This window comes from Thrips palmi, unplaced genomic scaffold, assembly GCF_012932325.1.
Source record: "Thrips palmi isolate BJ-2018 unplaced genomic scaffold, TpBJ-2018v1 HiC_scaffold_15, whole genome shotgun sequence".
Taxonomy (NCBI): domain Eukaryota; kingdom Metazoa; phylum Arthropoda; class Insecta; order Thysanoptera; family Thripidae; genus Thrips; species Thrips palmi.
In genome coordinates, this window is record NW_023144624.1 from 14042878 (window position 1) to 14060291 (window position 17414).

General features: G+C 44.5%; 2 protein-coding genes across 2 annotated transcripts; both read right to left on the minus strand.

Annotated features, from left to right (window-relative positions):
* Positions 1-3472: 3472 nt before the first annotated feature.
* Positions 3473-6081, minus strand: LOC117641628 (probable cytochrome P450 4ac1). The gene is made up of 3 exons (XM_034379114.1): positions 6005-6081; positions 4564-4588; positions 3473-3817 (listed from the first exon to the last, which is right to left on the minus strand). The coding sequence occupies exon 3, from the start codon at positions 3806-3808 to the stop codon at positions 3473-3475; it is 336 nt and encodes a 111-aa protein (XP_034235005.1). The 5' UTR covers positions 3809-3817; positions 4564-4588; positions 6005-6081.
* Positions 6082-6567: 486 nt separating this feature from the next.
* On the minus strand, positions 6568-7035 carry LOC117641629 (probable cytochrome P450 4aa1). Its single transcript, XM_034379115.1, has one exon. It carries the CDS (start codon positions 7033-7035, stop codon positions 6568-6570), a length of 468 nt encoding a protein of 155 aa, XP_034235006.1.
* Positions 7036-17414: the final 10379 nt, after the last annotated feature.

Here is a 17414-nt window from a genome sequence, read left to right on the forward strand (position 1 = left end):
CAAATTACATTTGCACTGTGCCCCGTCCCAAAGATGAAAACGGTAAACTGTATATGCAATGCTCAATGAATGACATACAGAAATGTAAGAAGAAACTGAAACATTAATTTATGTTTTGGTGTGTTTGAATTATTTTGTTTGAGTAAACAACTGTGATTTTAGCTGAACTGTAAATACTTTTGAGCATGTCCCAAAATTTTCCCTTTTTGTTTAGATTAGGTTTACTTCTCATGTTTAATGACTGAATATTCTTAAGCGTTGTTTCACAAAGACTGCATAGCTTTTAGTGTTGATTCTTAATGACTGATTATTCTATAATATAGCTTAAAATAATTGTACTGTGCCATTCCAATGTACATGGTAAGCTGTTACTGCAAATACTGGCAAATGCCCAATTAACATATAATAGTGTAAGCATTGTCTTGTTTTTGTGTGTTCTGCTCTTTTAGTAGAGCTTCAAAATTTGTTATTTTGTGTTCGTGTCTCAACTTTTTTTTTTATTTGGATTAGGTTTACTTCTAATGTTTAATGACTGAATATTCTTATGTGTTGTTTCACAAAGACTGCATAGCCTTTAGTGTCGATTCTTAATGACTGATTATTTTATAATTTAACATATTATTTCCATTCCAAAAGATGTACATGGTAAGCTGTTACTGCAAATACGGGTAAAAGTCCAATTAACATTCTCTAGTGTAAGCAGACGTCAATGGTCATGTTATTGTGTGTTCTGCTCTTAAGGAGAGCTTAATTTTTTATTTTTGTTCATGTCTCAAATTTTCTTATTGTTTCCAGTGCCTCTTATTTATTTTATATTTTAATGACTGAATTTTCTTATATGTTGTGTCATAATAGTCGTTGATTAAATGATTATTCTGAAAGCTTTGTTAAATACAAGTGATTACCAAATGAAAAATATACTTTAAGATGAAAGTAAATATGCAATATTCTTTTTCTTGCCCTCATATTTTTATCTCTTTGTGCTCTAACCAACACATTTAGGAATAACTGTGAGAAGCTTTTAATAGGGAAAAGAAGTATCCATTAGCTGTGTCTTTCTATCATAGGAGCTATTTATTTTGAATTGACTCTGGGTCTTTGAAGAATTTTGGCCACTACAAACAATACACGGTTTTCTAATTTAAATTTGTTTCGTTTAATTTTCGGGCTTAAGACATCTACTTTTGAAGGTCATTTGACAAAGTGGCGTAAGTCCACCTGAAGTCAGATTCTTTCTTTGTAAAAATGTTTTGGGCAGCTACTTATCAGAAACGCGTTCTGAATAATTGCAGAGTTTGTTCTAAATGTACATCTAGTCACTGTGCTTGCTATAGGTAGGGTCCCAATGATAAGCCATCAAATTTACCTTTTAAAAAAATGCCTTTGAAAGAAAATTTAGTTTCACTGTAATTGTCTAAAAGGCATTTGTCATGAGGTAAATTTGATGACTTATCATTGGGACCCTACCCATAGCAAGCACAGTGACTAGATGTACATTTAGAACAAACTCTGCAATGATTCTGAACGCGTTTCTGATAAGTAGCTGCCCGAAACATTTTTACAAAGAAAGAATCTGACTTCAGGTGGACTTACGCCACTTTGTCAAATGACCAATAAGGTGCTACCACAAACCCAAATCATCATCGATCATAATATTATTTCACACCCCTTCCAAACACCCTGGATGAGCACGACTTAGGAATGAAAGAAGTTGTCCAAAATCTGGCAACCTCATGCGACAAAGCAAGATTAATAGAAGCAAAGAAACACCACTATGATGAACGGTTGACAACCTCAGGCGTGAAATGGGTTGCCTACCTTCACGGCGCTATGTGGAGACGTCGGCCGCACGCCCATTCAGCTTACAATCTTCACACATTCTCACACATTCTCACACATTCTCACTTTTTTTTTTTACATTCTCACACATTCTCATACAATCTCTAACATTCCTGACACATTCTCTCACATTCTCACTACAATCTTAAACACTCACACACATTCTAGACAATCTTTTACAATCAGTACATTCCACTACAATCTTTACATTCTCACACATTCAACACATTCTACACATTCTAAACTCAGTTGTACACTTTTTGGGGCAGTGGGTCCCCCCTCGGGTGTACAGTTTATTAGAGCCACTTTTGGAACTTAAGGATTCCGTCATTCTTGGCGTCTCTTTTTCTCGTCTGTGTCTAGTGCCAAATCTCCTTATCTGTTCTTCTCCGTGATCGAGAGGGACTTCCTCAGGTCATTCGTCCCTTCTTAGCCGTTTTGGCCCACGGATGCGGCCGTATGGCCCGGAAAAAAATTTTTAAAAGGCCCTGGTCCCCCCGATCCCGTTCATAGGACATACGGCATGGCCCGGAAAACACCACTCCATACAACAGCAAAGGAATTATTTGCATCGCAAGTGAGGAAAAAGTTGCCACAGAACGGCGCTTGATACCGTGAAAGCAAGTCCAGAAAAGGACAGCACATAATTAATGTCATTTTCCATGAGTAAAAAGACTTTAACACACTAAAGTTATCATGTATATAAAATGTGTGCACATTAATTGCACAATAATTTTTAAGGGTAAGTTACCCCCTAGACATACAGCAGGAACCACCCCGCGACGTGCCGTGCGACTAGGCAGCGCGGCTCGCGCGCGGCGTGAAGGCGACGCGCACGCCGCCCAGCATCCTGGAGGACACGTCGAACGTGTAGGGGAAGTCGACGGGCTCCGTGTGGCCGTCCGCGACGCACTGAAAAAAAAGTGAAGTTAAATTTACCACACTGATCCTAGTTAAACAAGCATTAGTTGATATGACTAGAATTCTAGTCATTTTCACTAGATTTTTAGTTACATCTACCAGTATGGGTGTGGTAACATTTACCAGCCCTCTAGTTAAAAATTCTGGTAGATTTTTTCTAAACTGTTTTGTAATTGTCACCCCCACTTAAAATCCACTTAAATTCGATAATTTTGTAACGTACTGCATTCACACAGTCCCCAGCAACCTTCAAAGTTCCGCTTTGAGCCGAAAATCCCTCCTTGATCATAGCATGAGATGAGCGGCCGGACGACGCACAGAGTCCTCAGGTGACGGAGCCGTGGACTCACATGTGGCGTGATAGCGCAGTGGTAACGAGCTTGGCTCGTATGAAGAAGGTTCGGAGTTCGACTCCGGGCAGCGCTGAGGCGAAAAGCGATCGCGATTCAAAGTTGAGTGATGCTTGCTTGAACATCACCTTCATTATCACGTTTTCTTTCTCTTTTTCTTCTTTATTTAGGCTATACTTTAACTAAAAAATTTAGTTCATTTTACCACACGAGGGTGCTGGCGGCATTGTGAGGGTAACCAGAATTCTGGTAATTTTTACCAGATGGACGCTAACTAGGCAGTGTGGTATTTGTTACTAGAATTCTAGTTGGTTCCTATTTTACTACACATTCTGGTAAATGGCACTAAAATTCTAGTTGGCCTAACTAAACTTTTTTTTCAGTGCGGGGTCCACGCGGTAGCGAGACACCAGGGCGGCCAGCGTCGTCTTCATGACCATCATGGCGTAGCGGCCGCCGATGCAGTTCCGCATGCCGGCGCTGAAGGGCAGGAACGCGTACGGGTGCCTCTTGGCGCACTGCTCGGCCGAGAAGCGGTCCGGGTCGAAGCGCGTGGGGTCGGGCCAGTGCTTGGGGTCGCGGGGGCAGCCGATTATGTTGAGCATGATGGTTGTGTCGGCGGGGAGTTTGTGCCCGGCGAAGTCGGTAGCCTCCTTGACGATGCGCGCCGTCCAAGGCACGGGCGGCAGCAGGCGCATGGTCTCCTTCACTGAAAAAAAAGTTTAGTTAGGCCAACTAGAATTTTAGTGCCATTTACCAGAATGTGTAGTAAAATAGGAACCAACTAGAATTCTAGTAACAAATACCACACTGCCTAGTTAGCGTCCATCTGGTAAAAATTACCAGAATTCTGGTTACCCTCACAATGCCGCCAGCACCCTCGTGTGGTAAAATGAACTAAATTTTTTAGTTAAAGTATAGCCTAAATAAAGAAGAAAAAGAGAAAGAAAACGTGAAAATGAAGGTGATGTTCAAGCAAGCATCACTCAACTTTGAATCGCGATCGCTTTTCGCCTCAGCGCTGCCCGGAGTCGAACTCCGAACCTTCTTCACACGAGCCAAGCTCGTTACCACTGCGCTATCACGCCACATGTGAGTCCACGGCTCCGTCACCTGAGGACTCTGTGCGTCGTCCGGCCGCTCATCTCATGCTATGATCAAGGAGGGATTTTCGGCTCAAAGCGGAACTTTGAAGGTTGCTGGGGACTGTGTGAATGCAGTACGTTACAAAATTATCGAATTTAAGTGGATTTTAAGTGTGGTGACAATTACAAAACAGTTTAGTAAAATCTACCAGAATTTTTAACTAGATGGCTGGTAAATGTTACCACACCCATACTGGTAGATGTAACTAAAAATCTAGTGAAAATGACTAGAATTCTAGTCATATCAACTAATGCTTGTTTAACTAGGATCAGTGTGGTAAATTTAACTTCACTTTTTTTTCAGTGTTGAGCACCTGCTCGGTGTACTTGAGCCTGGAAAAAACAGGGCACCGCGCTTATTGGCGTGAAACATACAGTCCCAATCCCACTGAGCATTTTCTTCGTAATACGAACAAAAAGCTTGGTATTATGACTGCGCGGAGAAGGTGGTAATCTGTGGTGAAGAGTTTTCAGTAATTTATGGACATACTACCATACCATACCATACCAGGTTACGAACAAATTTATCTGTATTATGATAGATTTGTATCGTTAAGTGCTGATATAGCTTAGTATTATGACTGCACGGCATTTCTCAGTAGGAAATTGGGAGTGTAGAATTGAACATAAGTAAAAGTGATGTTAATCCGTACTTTACAAGCGTAATACGCAGGGAAACAGCAGTTAAATTGCAGATGTGATGAGAAAAAATATTCCACCGGTAAACCCGAAAATAAGGTAGATTTCGTGATACATTAAAGCTAGAGGTTCATTTTGTCCGAAAGACCGCGTGTCTTCTGGATCGCACGGCCAAAATAGAGCACCACCTGTTGGATCGCGGATGGGAGGCAAATTACGAGTGCCTTGAAGGCCCCGGGGAAGCTTCTGAGCACCTCACTATCTTAACATTGTCGCGTGGGCGGGCTTCCCAAACGTAAAATGAGGTGGGAATCCAGGGTCATGGGATGGCTTTGCACGTCTTACATGCAAATGAGCTCAACGCGCTCCTCCATTTGGGCTGTGTGGGAAAGGGGGACCGGCTTCGCCGGGTGTTAATTGTTTTTGCTGGTGGGTCCTGCCCGACAAAACGCGCCATAGATCATCCGACTTCAATACGAGCTGCGCGACCAGGAAGTCTACGTAGCAACGGAGATTGGCCGTTTCCAGTCTAGTTTTCGTAAACTCATAAAGTCTCACGAGTGCCGCATAGCACACACCACACGGTACACGTTCAAACAAGCACTGAGAGAAAAAAAAGTAAAGAAAAAGTACGGATGTCTCGTCAAAATTTGCCCGGACGTCGCGACGGTCCCGTACGTTTCGTACTACGGAACTTCTGTACTATTTTTCCGTACCCGATTACATGAGTTCTAATGGAACCAGTTCGGACGTTCCGTACTTTTTTCCGCACTTCCGATCTATTTTCATCTGAACATTTTCCATACAAAAGAAGGGTCAGTTGGGGTAATTATGGGACACGGGGTAGAAATGGGACAGCTGATTCTTAGTCAAGAATCGAGATTTTAGAACTTGTGCCGTAGCAGAAGTTATTTTGACGATAAAAACCTCACATATTTGTTATGTCATGCGTTCAAAAATGTAAAATCATGACTAAGAATTAGCTGTCCCATTTTTACCCTGTGTCCCATAATTACTCCAACTGACCCTACAGAATTTTTTCACAGTGATTGGATTTTTACCCTAGCCCCATCATGCTCCCCAAATGACAACCCCAGCTAAATGACTCACTTGTTGATGTCGGCCGAGGTGAGGTCCTCCTTGCCGCCCAGCTGCTCCACGACCTCGGCGTGCAGGCGCTCCTGCACCTCGGGGTGCCCTCATAAGAGGGAAAATAACCTAAAATGACCTTGAAAAACCGGCAAATTTAACGTGGTTTTCTCATTATAACTACACTTTATCTCGAGAGTTTTAAATATAACGATACGTCCTACGCCACAGGAAATTTCACGCAGATTCCGAATCTGTCCTCGGATTTGCAATGCGATGAACGATTGCTGAGAACGAAACGGATTAAGTTTGCTATGCGAAGGATGGCCGTAGCTCGCAGGATAGCGCGTCGCCGCCGAAAAGTTTCGGAGAGAAATTCATTGTTATAACATGTCTGTTGGTCAAATCCAATGAATGAAAACGATTCCTTGGTTAATAAATTGTGGCTTAGCATGGCCACTTTTTCCAAAAGTCGAATTTTTAATTGATTTCTAAGCAATAATAGAGGCCGGTGCAGCCTATTCTCGGGCGCCGGGCGGCCGACCGGGCCGTGGCGAGCCGCCCGAGACATGGTCCCAGCCGCGCTAAGGGAGTTTCCACCCGCTGCCTGCGTGCACCCACCTGTCGAGGACGTCCTGGTGGAAGGCGGGCTGCAGGGCACGGCGGTGGCTGCGCCACTCCGCGCCGTTCAGGGTGACCAGGCCGCGGCGCGAGAAGTACTCGATAAACTCGTAAGAAAAGCGCGACTTGTCCTGCAAGTCACGCCGCTTCATCAACTTCTCGATGTGGTCCGCGTCGCTGACGATGACGACGAGGCGGCCGAGCATCGAGAAGCGCGACAGCTCGTAGCGGTGGCCCCACAGCCTCCTCAGGATGGGCCACACGTTCTCCTCGGTCACGTTGAGGAAGTCCAGGGCGTTGCCCAGGACGGGCAGTGACGGCGGCCCGGGGATGGCCAACTCCATCTTGCGGAAGCGCGTGTAGGCGCGCAGCAGCCGCTGCACGGCCAGCACCAGCACCGCCACCAGGAGGGCGACCACGACCAGGGCCATCCTAGTGTCTGCGCCTTCAGCGTCCAAGCACCGCGACTGAGGACTTGGAGCGCCTCAGAGCCACAGACTACTTTGTATGAGAACCTGCTAATTTAATTGCTCCTTATATGAGCAGCCCCCCCCCCTTCTCTCCATTCTCTTATTTTGGAGCTGGGTGCTAGGCCGGGGGGAAACGAGGGACATGAGGTATCGAAACAAAATTCTCATAACTTAGAGCATCGAGTAGTCTTTTGATGTGCGTGTTTCTTTCTTCTGTTCTTTAGAAGGCGGGGATCTAGCTCGGCATCCGAGTCTTAGTACAGTCTAGAACTAAAGCTGGTAAAGAGTGTTACCAAAAAATCAGACCAATCTATGTTCTTGGTTTTGTTAAACCAAGGCTAACATAAGGCTTCCCTCTGGCACAAAAAAACGTATTTCCATCTGCGGTATATTCTGGGCATCTAAGCACGCTTGCATTTTGCCCCTTAATGGCTGAGCGATAGCGAAGCCTGTTACTCCAGTGGGGTTGAAAAGTTTTTCCTGTCTGTCTGTCCGTCTGTGTGTGTGTCCGCACTACTCCTCCTGAACGGCTCGGCCGATCTCGGTGAGATTTAGTACACTTTTTGGGTATGTCCTTGGCTCGGCACACGCGAAATTTCACCGTCCTAGCTCAACTGGTTTGGTTTTTAAAGCCGAAAAACACCTAAAAAACGGCGAAAAATCGAGTTTTCTGCAGGTAGATCACCTCTGGCTAGAAGAAGGGGGGGTCTGGGGGGCGGAGCCCCCCAGCCCCGACAAGTTAAAAAGCTACAAGGGTCAAGATCGTGTTATCTGTAGATGAAGCAACTCTATCTAAAATAAAGGGGGGTCTGGGGGGCGTGGCCCCCCAGCATGCAACACAAGAAGTAACCGACGATGGACAAGCCAATGCCTGCCGAAGGCAGGCTAGCGCCGCAGGCCAAGGTAGGTATGCCTGGCGCGGATTGGAGGAACAGGCCGCGAGATATCGCGAAGCCTGTTACGACAAGACGCGGTCTGGCGTAAGGTAAAAAATCAATTGTGGGTCACATTTTTGAAAATTCGAAATTAAGGCCTTTAATTCTGACCTAGTGACAAAAGTGCATGTGCGGCCTTAAACTATGGTCCTTGGACTAAGTTTTGCAGCATAGTAGCCCCGTCTATCATCCCTATTTACTAAGCTGTGACTGTTTTAAAAATACTAGTCTGTTTTGGCCCACAATTGATTTTTGGAACCAGTTGTGGGTCAGCATTGTAGGAAGCTCAAATTTGGATATGATTTGCTTAAATACGAGAGAAATTCACTTCTGAATTTATTTTTCGGAATCGTGAAAACTGCAGGATCTGTAGCACAATGAATCAATTGTAGGTCACATCAATTGTGGGCCATTTCGTCTTTTTGCTTGTAAATTGACCACTTTTGCAAGATATTTTCTTATACTCATTACTTAAAGGTCCCTGGTTCTCAAGAAACCAAGCAGACACGTTTTTCACTGTGATACAGATGTGAGTTAAACGTCGTGGATTAGAGACGAAACTTTTATAGTGCATATTGTAGGGCCGCCGGTGTGGTAGAAAATCCAACACCACACCCTGTCATGAGGTATTGCTACAATTTATTATCTATTTCAGTCAGAATATTTAGTCTGTAGGGATTAATTTGACTCGTTTTAACAGGGCCGGACTGGCCTCGGGTGCCTAGCCAGCAGTTGGAGAGCGGTCCCCTTCCGGGCGCTATGTAAGCCCCGCAATGCCCCCCCCCCCAACAAAAAAAGCCTTATAGCATGGCAGACTGGAAGAGCTAGCGTTGTCATCCGGGGCTGTAGCCTAAGCTTAACATAACCTTCGTATCGTAGTACTAAATGTGACAGCAGAAAAATGGAATTTACTGTGATACATCAGTCATCCAGAAGCGCAGAAAACAAAAAAAAAAGCTGGAAAATTACCGTAAAATTCGTCTAAAATAATGGGTCTGACATGGTAGCGAACGCTACTTTGCCAGCACCCGCGCACCACGGCATTGAATGATATTGGCTGTACTATGGTAAATTTATGTTCCCTGACCTATTATGAACCTAAATCAGCAAGGGCGTCCCATTTTACCTCGTAATAGCTTCACGGTGGCAATTTGAAAAACACACGATTTTTCGCCTCGTTGGATGGGCGCCATTTCCACGACTTTTTGAAGGGCCTTCCTTTGAAGCCTGATAGGAGCCGTTACAGTCGTCGCTCGGACATACACGCTATTTGGGAAGACAAAGAAAGGTTGGAGGAAGGTCTACCGCGAAATTCAAATCGATTCAATCTCTGTCGGGTCTGCGGTGACCCGTCGAAAAAAATGACCCACAATTGATTCGTGACCCACAATTGATTTTTTACCTTAAACCTACCTTGTTAAGTTTTGATTATGTCGGGCAGTACACTGTAAAAGAAATCGTGGGTAAATTTAATTGTTGAAGGTGTCGTAAATTTTGCTCCGGATGCAAAACGAAAATGATTGACTATTTGGCTGGCACAAGCGCTGTCTCTCTCCTACTTCATCAAAATTTGATAATTGGCTGAGCGATAGCGAAGCCTGTTACTCCAGTGGGGTTGAAAAGTTTTTCCTGTCTGTCTGTCTGTCTGTCCGTCCGTCTGTCTGTGTGTGAGTCCGCACTACTCCTCCTGAACGGCTCGGCCGATCTCGGTGAGATTTAGCACACTTTTTCGGTATGCCCTTGGCTCGGCACACGCGAAATTTCACTATCCTAACTCCGCAGGCTCAGTTTTTATAGTCGAAAAACACCTAAAAAACGGCGAAAAATCGAGTTTTCTGCAGATGGATCACTTATATCCTGAAGAAAGGGGGGTCTGGGGGGCGGGGCCCCCCAGCCCCGCCAAGTTAAAAAGTTACAAAGGTCTAGATCGTGTTATCTGTAGCTAAAGCATCTCTACCTAGAATGTAGGGGGTCTGGGGGGCGGAGCCCCCCAGCGTGTAACAATTTAAAAAATAACCGACAATGGACGAACAAGCCATTGCCCGCCGAAGGCAGGCTAGCGCCGCAGGCCAAGGTGGGTACGCCAGGCGTGGATTGGAGGAACAGGCAGCGAGACATCGCGAAGCCTGTTACGACAAGACGCGGTCTGGCGTAAACCTACCTTGTTATATTAAAACTAAAGCTCTGTTGCCTTTTTATGCATGCTCAAATGCATGCACATATTGATGCACATGCTAAGGCACAATGCATCATTGGCTGAGCGATAGCGAAGCCTGTTACTTCAGTGGGGTTGAAAAGTTTTGTCTGTCTGTCTGTCTGTCTGTCTGTCTGTGTGTGTGTCCGCACTACTCCTCCTGAACGGCTCGGCCGATCTCGGTGAGACTTTGCACGGGTATGTCCTTGGCTCGGCACACGCGAAATTTCACCATCCTAGCTCAACTAGTTCAGTTTTTATAGCCGAAAAACACCTAAAAAACGGCGAAAAATAGAGCTTTCTGCAGATGGATCACTTCTGGCTTGGAGAAAGGGCCCCCCCAGCCTCGACAAGTTAAAAAGTGACAAGGGTCAAGATCGTGTTATCTGTAGATAAAACAACTCTATTTAGAATGTAGGGGGAGCATTCAACAAGTTAAAAAATAACCGACAATGGACAAGCCATTGCCTGCCGCAGGCAAGCTAGCGCCGCAGGCCAAGGTAGGTACGCCAGGCGTGGATTGGAGGAACAGGCAGCGAGACATCGCGAAGCCTGTTACGACAAGACGCGGTCTGGCGTAAACCTACCTTGTTGTGTACAAATTGATCAGAATGATGCATCATAGTATTTATGCGCTGCTTATGTAGCCCTACGTATCTGTGCATCCAAAAAATGCACAAAAATGTCCACAGGAATTCAGAGCAGGTTTATTGGCTGAGCGATAGCGAAGCCTGTTACTCCATTGGGGTTGAAAAGTTTTTCCTGTCTGTCTGTCCGTCTGTCTGTGTGTGTGTCCGCACTACTCCTCCTGAACGGCTCGGCCGATCTCGGTGAGATTTTGCACACTTCTTGGGTATGTCCTTGGCTCGGCACACGCGAAATTTCACCATCCTAGCTCAACTGGTTCAGTTTTTATAGCCGAAAAACACCTAAAAAACGGTGAAAAATCGAGTTTTCTGCAGGCAGATCACTTCTGTCTTGAAGAAGGGGGGTCTAGGGGGCGGAGCCCCCCAGCTCCGACAAGTTAAAAAGTTACAAGGGATCTTGAATGAAGAGGGGTCTGGGGGCGGAGCCCCCCAGCATGCATCAAGTAAGAAGTAACCGACGATGGACAAGCCATTGCCTGCCGAAGGCAGGCTAGCGCCGCAGGCCAAGGTAGGTACGCCAGGCGCGGATTGGAGGAACAGGCAGCGAGACATCGCGAAGCCTGTTACGACAAGACGAGGTCTGGCGTAAACCTACCTTTTTTAAGACAAGGTGGGTTTACGCCAGACCGCGTCTTGTCGTAAAGGCTTCGCGATGTCTCGCTGCCTGTTCTCCAATCCGCGCCTGGCGTAAGTACCTACCTTGGCCTGCGGCGCTAGCCTGCCTGCGGCAGGCAATGGCTTGGCCTTTGTTGGTTTTTTTTTAACTTGTGAATGCTGGGGGGCTCCGCCCCCCAGACCCCCCTACATTCTAAATAGAGTTTTTTTTTACAGATAACACGATCTTGACCCTTGTCACTTTTTAAATTGTCGAGGCTGGGGGGCCCGCCCCCAGACCCCCCTTTCTCCAAGACAGAAGTGATCTATCTGCGGAAAACTCGATTTTTCGCCGTTTTTTAGGTGTTTTTTCGCCATAAAAACTGAACCATTTGAGCTAGGGTAGTGAAATTGCGCGTGTGCCGAGCCAAGGACATACCCAAAGAGTGTGCAAAATCTCACCGAGATCGGCCGAGCCGTTCAGGAGGAGTAGTGCGGACACACAGACACACAGACAGACACACAGACAGACAGACAGACAGAAAAAACTTTTCAACCCCACTGGAGTAACAGGCTTCGCTGTCGCTCAGCCAAAAAGCAGGACCTTACAACGACCCCCTTGGATTTCGCTGATTTTTTGGTGGTTAGTAGTCCCCCATGGTGGGAGTTTATGGCCAAAATTTCAGACCTCAAAAAAATTTTCTCTGGGAGATATGGGGATTTGAAGTTTGTTTTGGGGTATTTTTATACTAATTTTGGGTATTTCTTATATCTCAGGGACTTTTTGTCCGATTGGTTTCAGATTCGGGTTCTAGCTTCATAATTGAACGGGGAACACGATCGTGCCGTCAGATTTGACCTAAAATAATTTTTTCATGGGAAAAACTCACTTTTTCTCGAAAAAATTACATCAAAAGTCCCAAATTTTGGGATTTTGCAGTTCAAAGTACCCGATCTTTTTGAAACTGGTCTTATCTTACGCAGAAAGGTCCGCTAAATCAAAAAATCACAACCCCAGATTTTTCCGACGAACCGTTCCGGAGATATTCCACTTCAAAGTCAGGCAATTTTTTTTTTCGTCCTAAAAGTTGTGCGAATTCTGGGTGGCTTAGACGTATATGACAAACGTGCTTTTACAAGCTGTGCTTTTAACCTCCAAAGTTGCAAAAACCAATTTTGTACCAAATGTCCAAGTTACGTTTTGGATCACTGTGGTCGCCACAGAGTAAACTGTGGCCAACAATCGGCTCGCTGCATGTATGGACCTAAAACAAACAGAAATCACTTTTTAAGCGAATGAGAAATATCAAGTCGGCTGTCGGTTGCCGGTAAAATTGACTTATAATTAAAAATGACGTGTTTTAAACACTTGAAACGCTAATCCATTGTTTGTAATCGATAGGAAATTTTGTGTAGAATCCATAACTGACCTCGTTTGATCGATTTGATGAAGTTTTGACAAAATTCTGTCGATTTTAGTACCACCGTGCAGAGCGGTCCGCCGCGCGCGGCGCGTCGCCAGCGGTGGGGCGCATGGGCTCACGCGCTCCCCAGGCCGTTTCCGACCCCTGGTACGGCTTGGCCTACCTGGCAGGCGCTAAAAGGGCACGCTAGGGAACACCAGCTGGCGCACAAGGCCAGCGTCACTGGAACTCACCGCCCAATGCCTCAGAATGAAAAGCGGCTTAGGCGTATAGAACATGACAAACGTGCTTTTACAAGCTGTGCTTTTAACCTCCAAAGTGATCCAGGAAGCGGAAGAAGGGGATAACTCAATTTTGGCCATTTTCCAGGAGAAACCAAAAACTGTTAGCAGGGTAAACTAAAACAAAACAAATGAATATTGCAGATGTTAAAAAATTCAAAAAGCATAAGTAAAATTTGGGAAAAAAAACAAAAGGAAAGGGCACTCCGCAGAGGATTTCTGCGACTTATCACTTTCCCTTGAAATGGAAAAAAGAGTCAGCTCACCCTTTTATTTTCCCAAACAAAGAGGAATTGGAGACAAGTCAAGTGGAACAATAGTTGCTAAAGTGTATGTTTCTCGGTGATTTTTTTAACTTAGCTTTTTTCCAAATTTAAATTTAAATTTAAAGGGGGGGGTTTAAATTAGTTGATTCTTTTTCCACTTGATTCATAAAAATACAAGTTGAGTTATATCCTTTTGCCAATTTGTCAAACGGACTCATGTGGACTTCCGTTGAGTTATTCCATTTTCCAATGAAATTTAGACCGTAAAAGGGGGTTTAAATGAGTTATACCCTTTTTCCATGGGATTTTCTCCTAAACCTTGGAATTCAGTCAAATAATTTGGTGTAATGATGGGAACCATTCTAAGGCACAACAATAAAATAAAAACTCAATTTAGGGATAAGTTAAGTTATTCCCTTCTTCCGCTTCCTGGATCAAGTTGCAAAAACCAATTTTGTACCAAATGTCCAAGTTACGTTTTGGATCACTGTGGTCGCCCCAGAGGTCGTATCAACATTGATTTTTTTTTTTTTGGTGTGGGTGGGTTGGGTGAGGATGGGGAAGGGAGGGGTGAGGGGGAGTCATTGGGTGCCGAAGGACCGGAACGCACGGAGCGCGGAGTGCCTTTGTTTGCGGCGGTAGCGCCTTGCGTCAGGGGCGAGATAGGCCACCAGTCGGACACGCATCGGCATGTGTTGCGGTACGGCTTGGCCTACCTGGCAGGCGCTAAAAGGGCACGCTAGGGAACACCAGCTGGCGCACAAGGCCAGCGTCACTGGAACTCACCGCCCAACACTGTGGCAAAAAGGTACGGAAAATCCTGTTAATTTTTTTGCCAGGATTCTCCGTAGCCCTCTTATCAATATTCTCCGTAGGCTCTTACAGTATTTTCAGTAGGACCGCACAGTATTCTCTGTAAATCCGCACAGTCTTCTCCGTAGGACCTCGAAGACTGTATAGTCCTAGGGAGATCACTGTGCGGTCCTACGGAGAATACTGTGCGGTCCTACAGAAAATACTGTAAGAGCCTACGGAGAATATTGATAAGGGGCCTACGGAGAATTACCACAAGCTGTTTACAAAATTTTCCGTAGCTTTTTGCCACAGTGAATGCCTCAGAATGAAAAGCCAAGCAAAATCGCACTACTTTTAGGACGAAAAAAAAAAAATTGCCTGACTTTGAAGTGGAATATCTCCGGAACGGTTCGTCGGAAAAATCTGGGGTTGTGATTTTTTGATTTAGCGGACCTTTCTGCGTAAGATAAGACCAGTTTCAAAAAGATCGGGTACTTTTAACTGCAAAATCCCAAAATTTGGTACTTTTGATGTAATTTTTTCGAGAAAAAGTGAGTTTTTCCCATGAAAAAATTATTTTAGGTCAAATCTGACGGCACGATCGTGTTCCCCGTTCAATTTTGAAGCTACAACCCGAATCTGAAACCAATCGGACAAAAAGTCCCTGAGATATAAGAAATACCCAAAATTAGTGTAAAAATACCCAAAAAAAACTTCAAATCCCCATATCTCCCAGAGAAAATTTTTTTGAGGTCTGAAATTTTGGCCATAAACTCCCACCATGAGGGACTACTAACCACCAAAAAATCAGCGAAATCCAAGGGGGTCGTTGTAAGGTCCTGCTTTTCTTAAATAAACCTGCTCTCAGTGTTTTTATGCCCTGCCTCTGAAGTCAGGTCGAGGCGTTCAGCCGCGCCTGGGTGGGTAGACCTCCCATCGTACTTCGGAGCCCGAGGAGTTGCGTGGTGGGGGCGGTCCCAGGCGCTGAGGCTTGCTGGCCTGCCGCACGCCACGCGCACTGCGCACTGTGCACCGAGCAGAGCCTGTAGTCCATTGGACCGTGCCTCTCCATGCGCGATCGTTGGGGCCGTGTGCGGCTTATCCTCACTCTCTACTGTTTTTTTCCGCGCTGCACCCACTACTCGTTTTGCAGCTGCCGCTGTGGTTATTTTAAGATCTCGTCTGTTGGGTACATGGAGGCTTACTGGGAGAAGGCTACAAGACTTTGACGGGTTCGGCGTTTCATCTCTTCGACGTTGTTCAAGACCACCAACGCGTTGGATTGGACATTTAGGTAATATTTCCTTCGATGTTTTAGTTATTCTCGGAAATGTGCGAATGACAATGCATCATTTTATCGTTTAGAATGTGTTGTCCTTGAGAACGCAGTTACGAGCGTTTCCTTACATCCCTGCGTGCAAAATTCGTAAAAAGTTCATCTGCATAAAACACTGTGACGTCTCGTACAAAATTTGTTCAAAAACACTTAGCACGCGCGTCCAAAAGTGGATGCTAAGAGTTTTGGTCTGTACTATGATCTTGAAGTGGGCTGGCCATGACACGTTTTGGATACGCGCATAACGCGCTGAAACTAATATACGATAGTCAAAGTCAAGACAAAATTTTTGGGCAGCCCCTTTTCAGTAAGGATTATTATTATCCTTTCCTTGCCGAATGTGGGTTGCTAAGCCACACAGAGTGTGGATAAAAGTACACAAAAGGGCATTAAAGACTCCCTAACCCACATTTGGTCACTCCACGGAACAAAATTTTTGTCACCAGAATATAACGATTCTTTAGTTTTCATTGAAGATTAAGTAAAACGCCTGATTCAAACTGGTCTGATCCGCAACGCAAGTGTTGAGGTGAACCCAAAGAAGCTCTGAGCAAACATGACCCATGAAGCGAAAGAAGGAAATAAGTCAATTTTCATTAATTTCTTCATTTTTTTTCTTATGAAGAAACTAAAAAACTGTTTGCAGGGAAAACTCAATCAAATCAAATGAATGGTGCAATTGCATTTTTGTCAAAATTGCTAAAGTAATAACTGAAAAATTTTCAAAAGTGTGTGATCACCCTGCACACGATTTCTGTAAATTAAATCTTTGCGCTAGAATGGCATACGGAACCATGTTCACTTAGTTCTAAACGAGCAGGAATTTGGAGAGAATTCAAGTGGGGCTGAGGTATGCGCGGAGTTTATTGGCTGAGCTCAAGTTTAACTTAAACTTAATCTTTTACTTTAACTTCACTTAAACTTTAACTTGCGAAGCCCAAGGTGATCGGGATTCATGTACAGAGAAGACTTTCAGCGTCCCACCCACTGTTACCAACTTAACACATTAGTTGCATCAAAAAACAATGTCATAAACGAGGTAAATTAAAAAAATTATTTCAACACATTACTGATAAGTAAAATTAAAGAAATAAATTTTGAATATTGCGATTGAATAAAATGGGTTTGAATTTGAAGGTTTATCTTTGTTTATTTCTTCATAAATATGTTAACAGGATGGCACCCTGTATAATATGTTCAGTAGGTATGAAAAATTGTTGTACCGGCCGAGAGTTTGCCGTGAATCAGCCAATAATGTAAATATGCCGGATAGGCGTAGATGCTCGATTTTAAATTGTCCTTTTTTTATAAAAAAAAAAAAAGTATATGCAATGGAGGGAGATCAGGGAGCTCGACTCACTCGCTCGCGCAAGCGAGTGACTCACTTCGAGTTCATTCGATTATATGAATGTGGTCTACGGGATATTTAGGTCATTTAATGGCTATTTAGTGAAGTAGGAGGTAATTTTTACCTTCAAACCCAACTTTTCCGTGGATTTTGGCCTATGAAGCCATATTCATATCTCTAAATAGCTACCTCGAAGTGAGTCACTCACTCACGCGAGTGAGTGAAGTGAGCTCCGATCTCCCTCCGAGCAAGTTAAAACAGAGGGCGAAGGGTGATATCAAATATGAATTTAACTGTTTAAACCTAATATTTATTTCTTAACCAAAGCCTATTGCCCGTTAGGGCCAGTAAGCTCAGCCAATCAGTGCCCCACTGTTACTCGTATTGCTCTCGTACATTTTCGGAGTAACTTCTTTTTCTCAACCCGTGTTACTAAAATAAAGGAGGAGTTGAGTTGACTCTTTATACATTAGATGCATAAAAATAGAAGTTGGGTTATCTCCTTTCGCCATATTGTCCA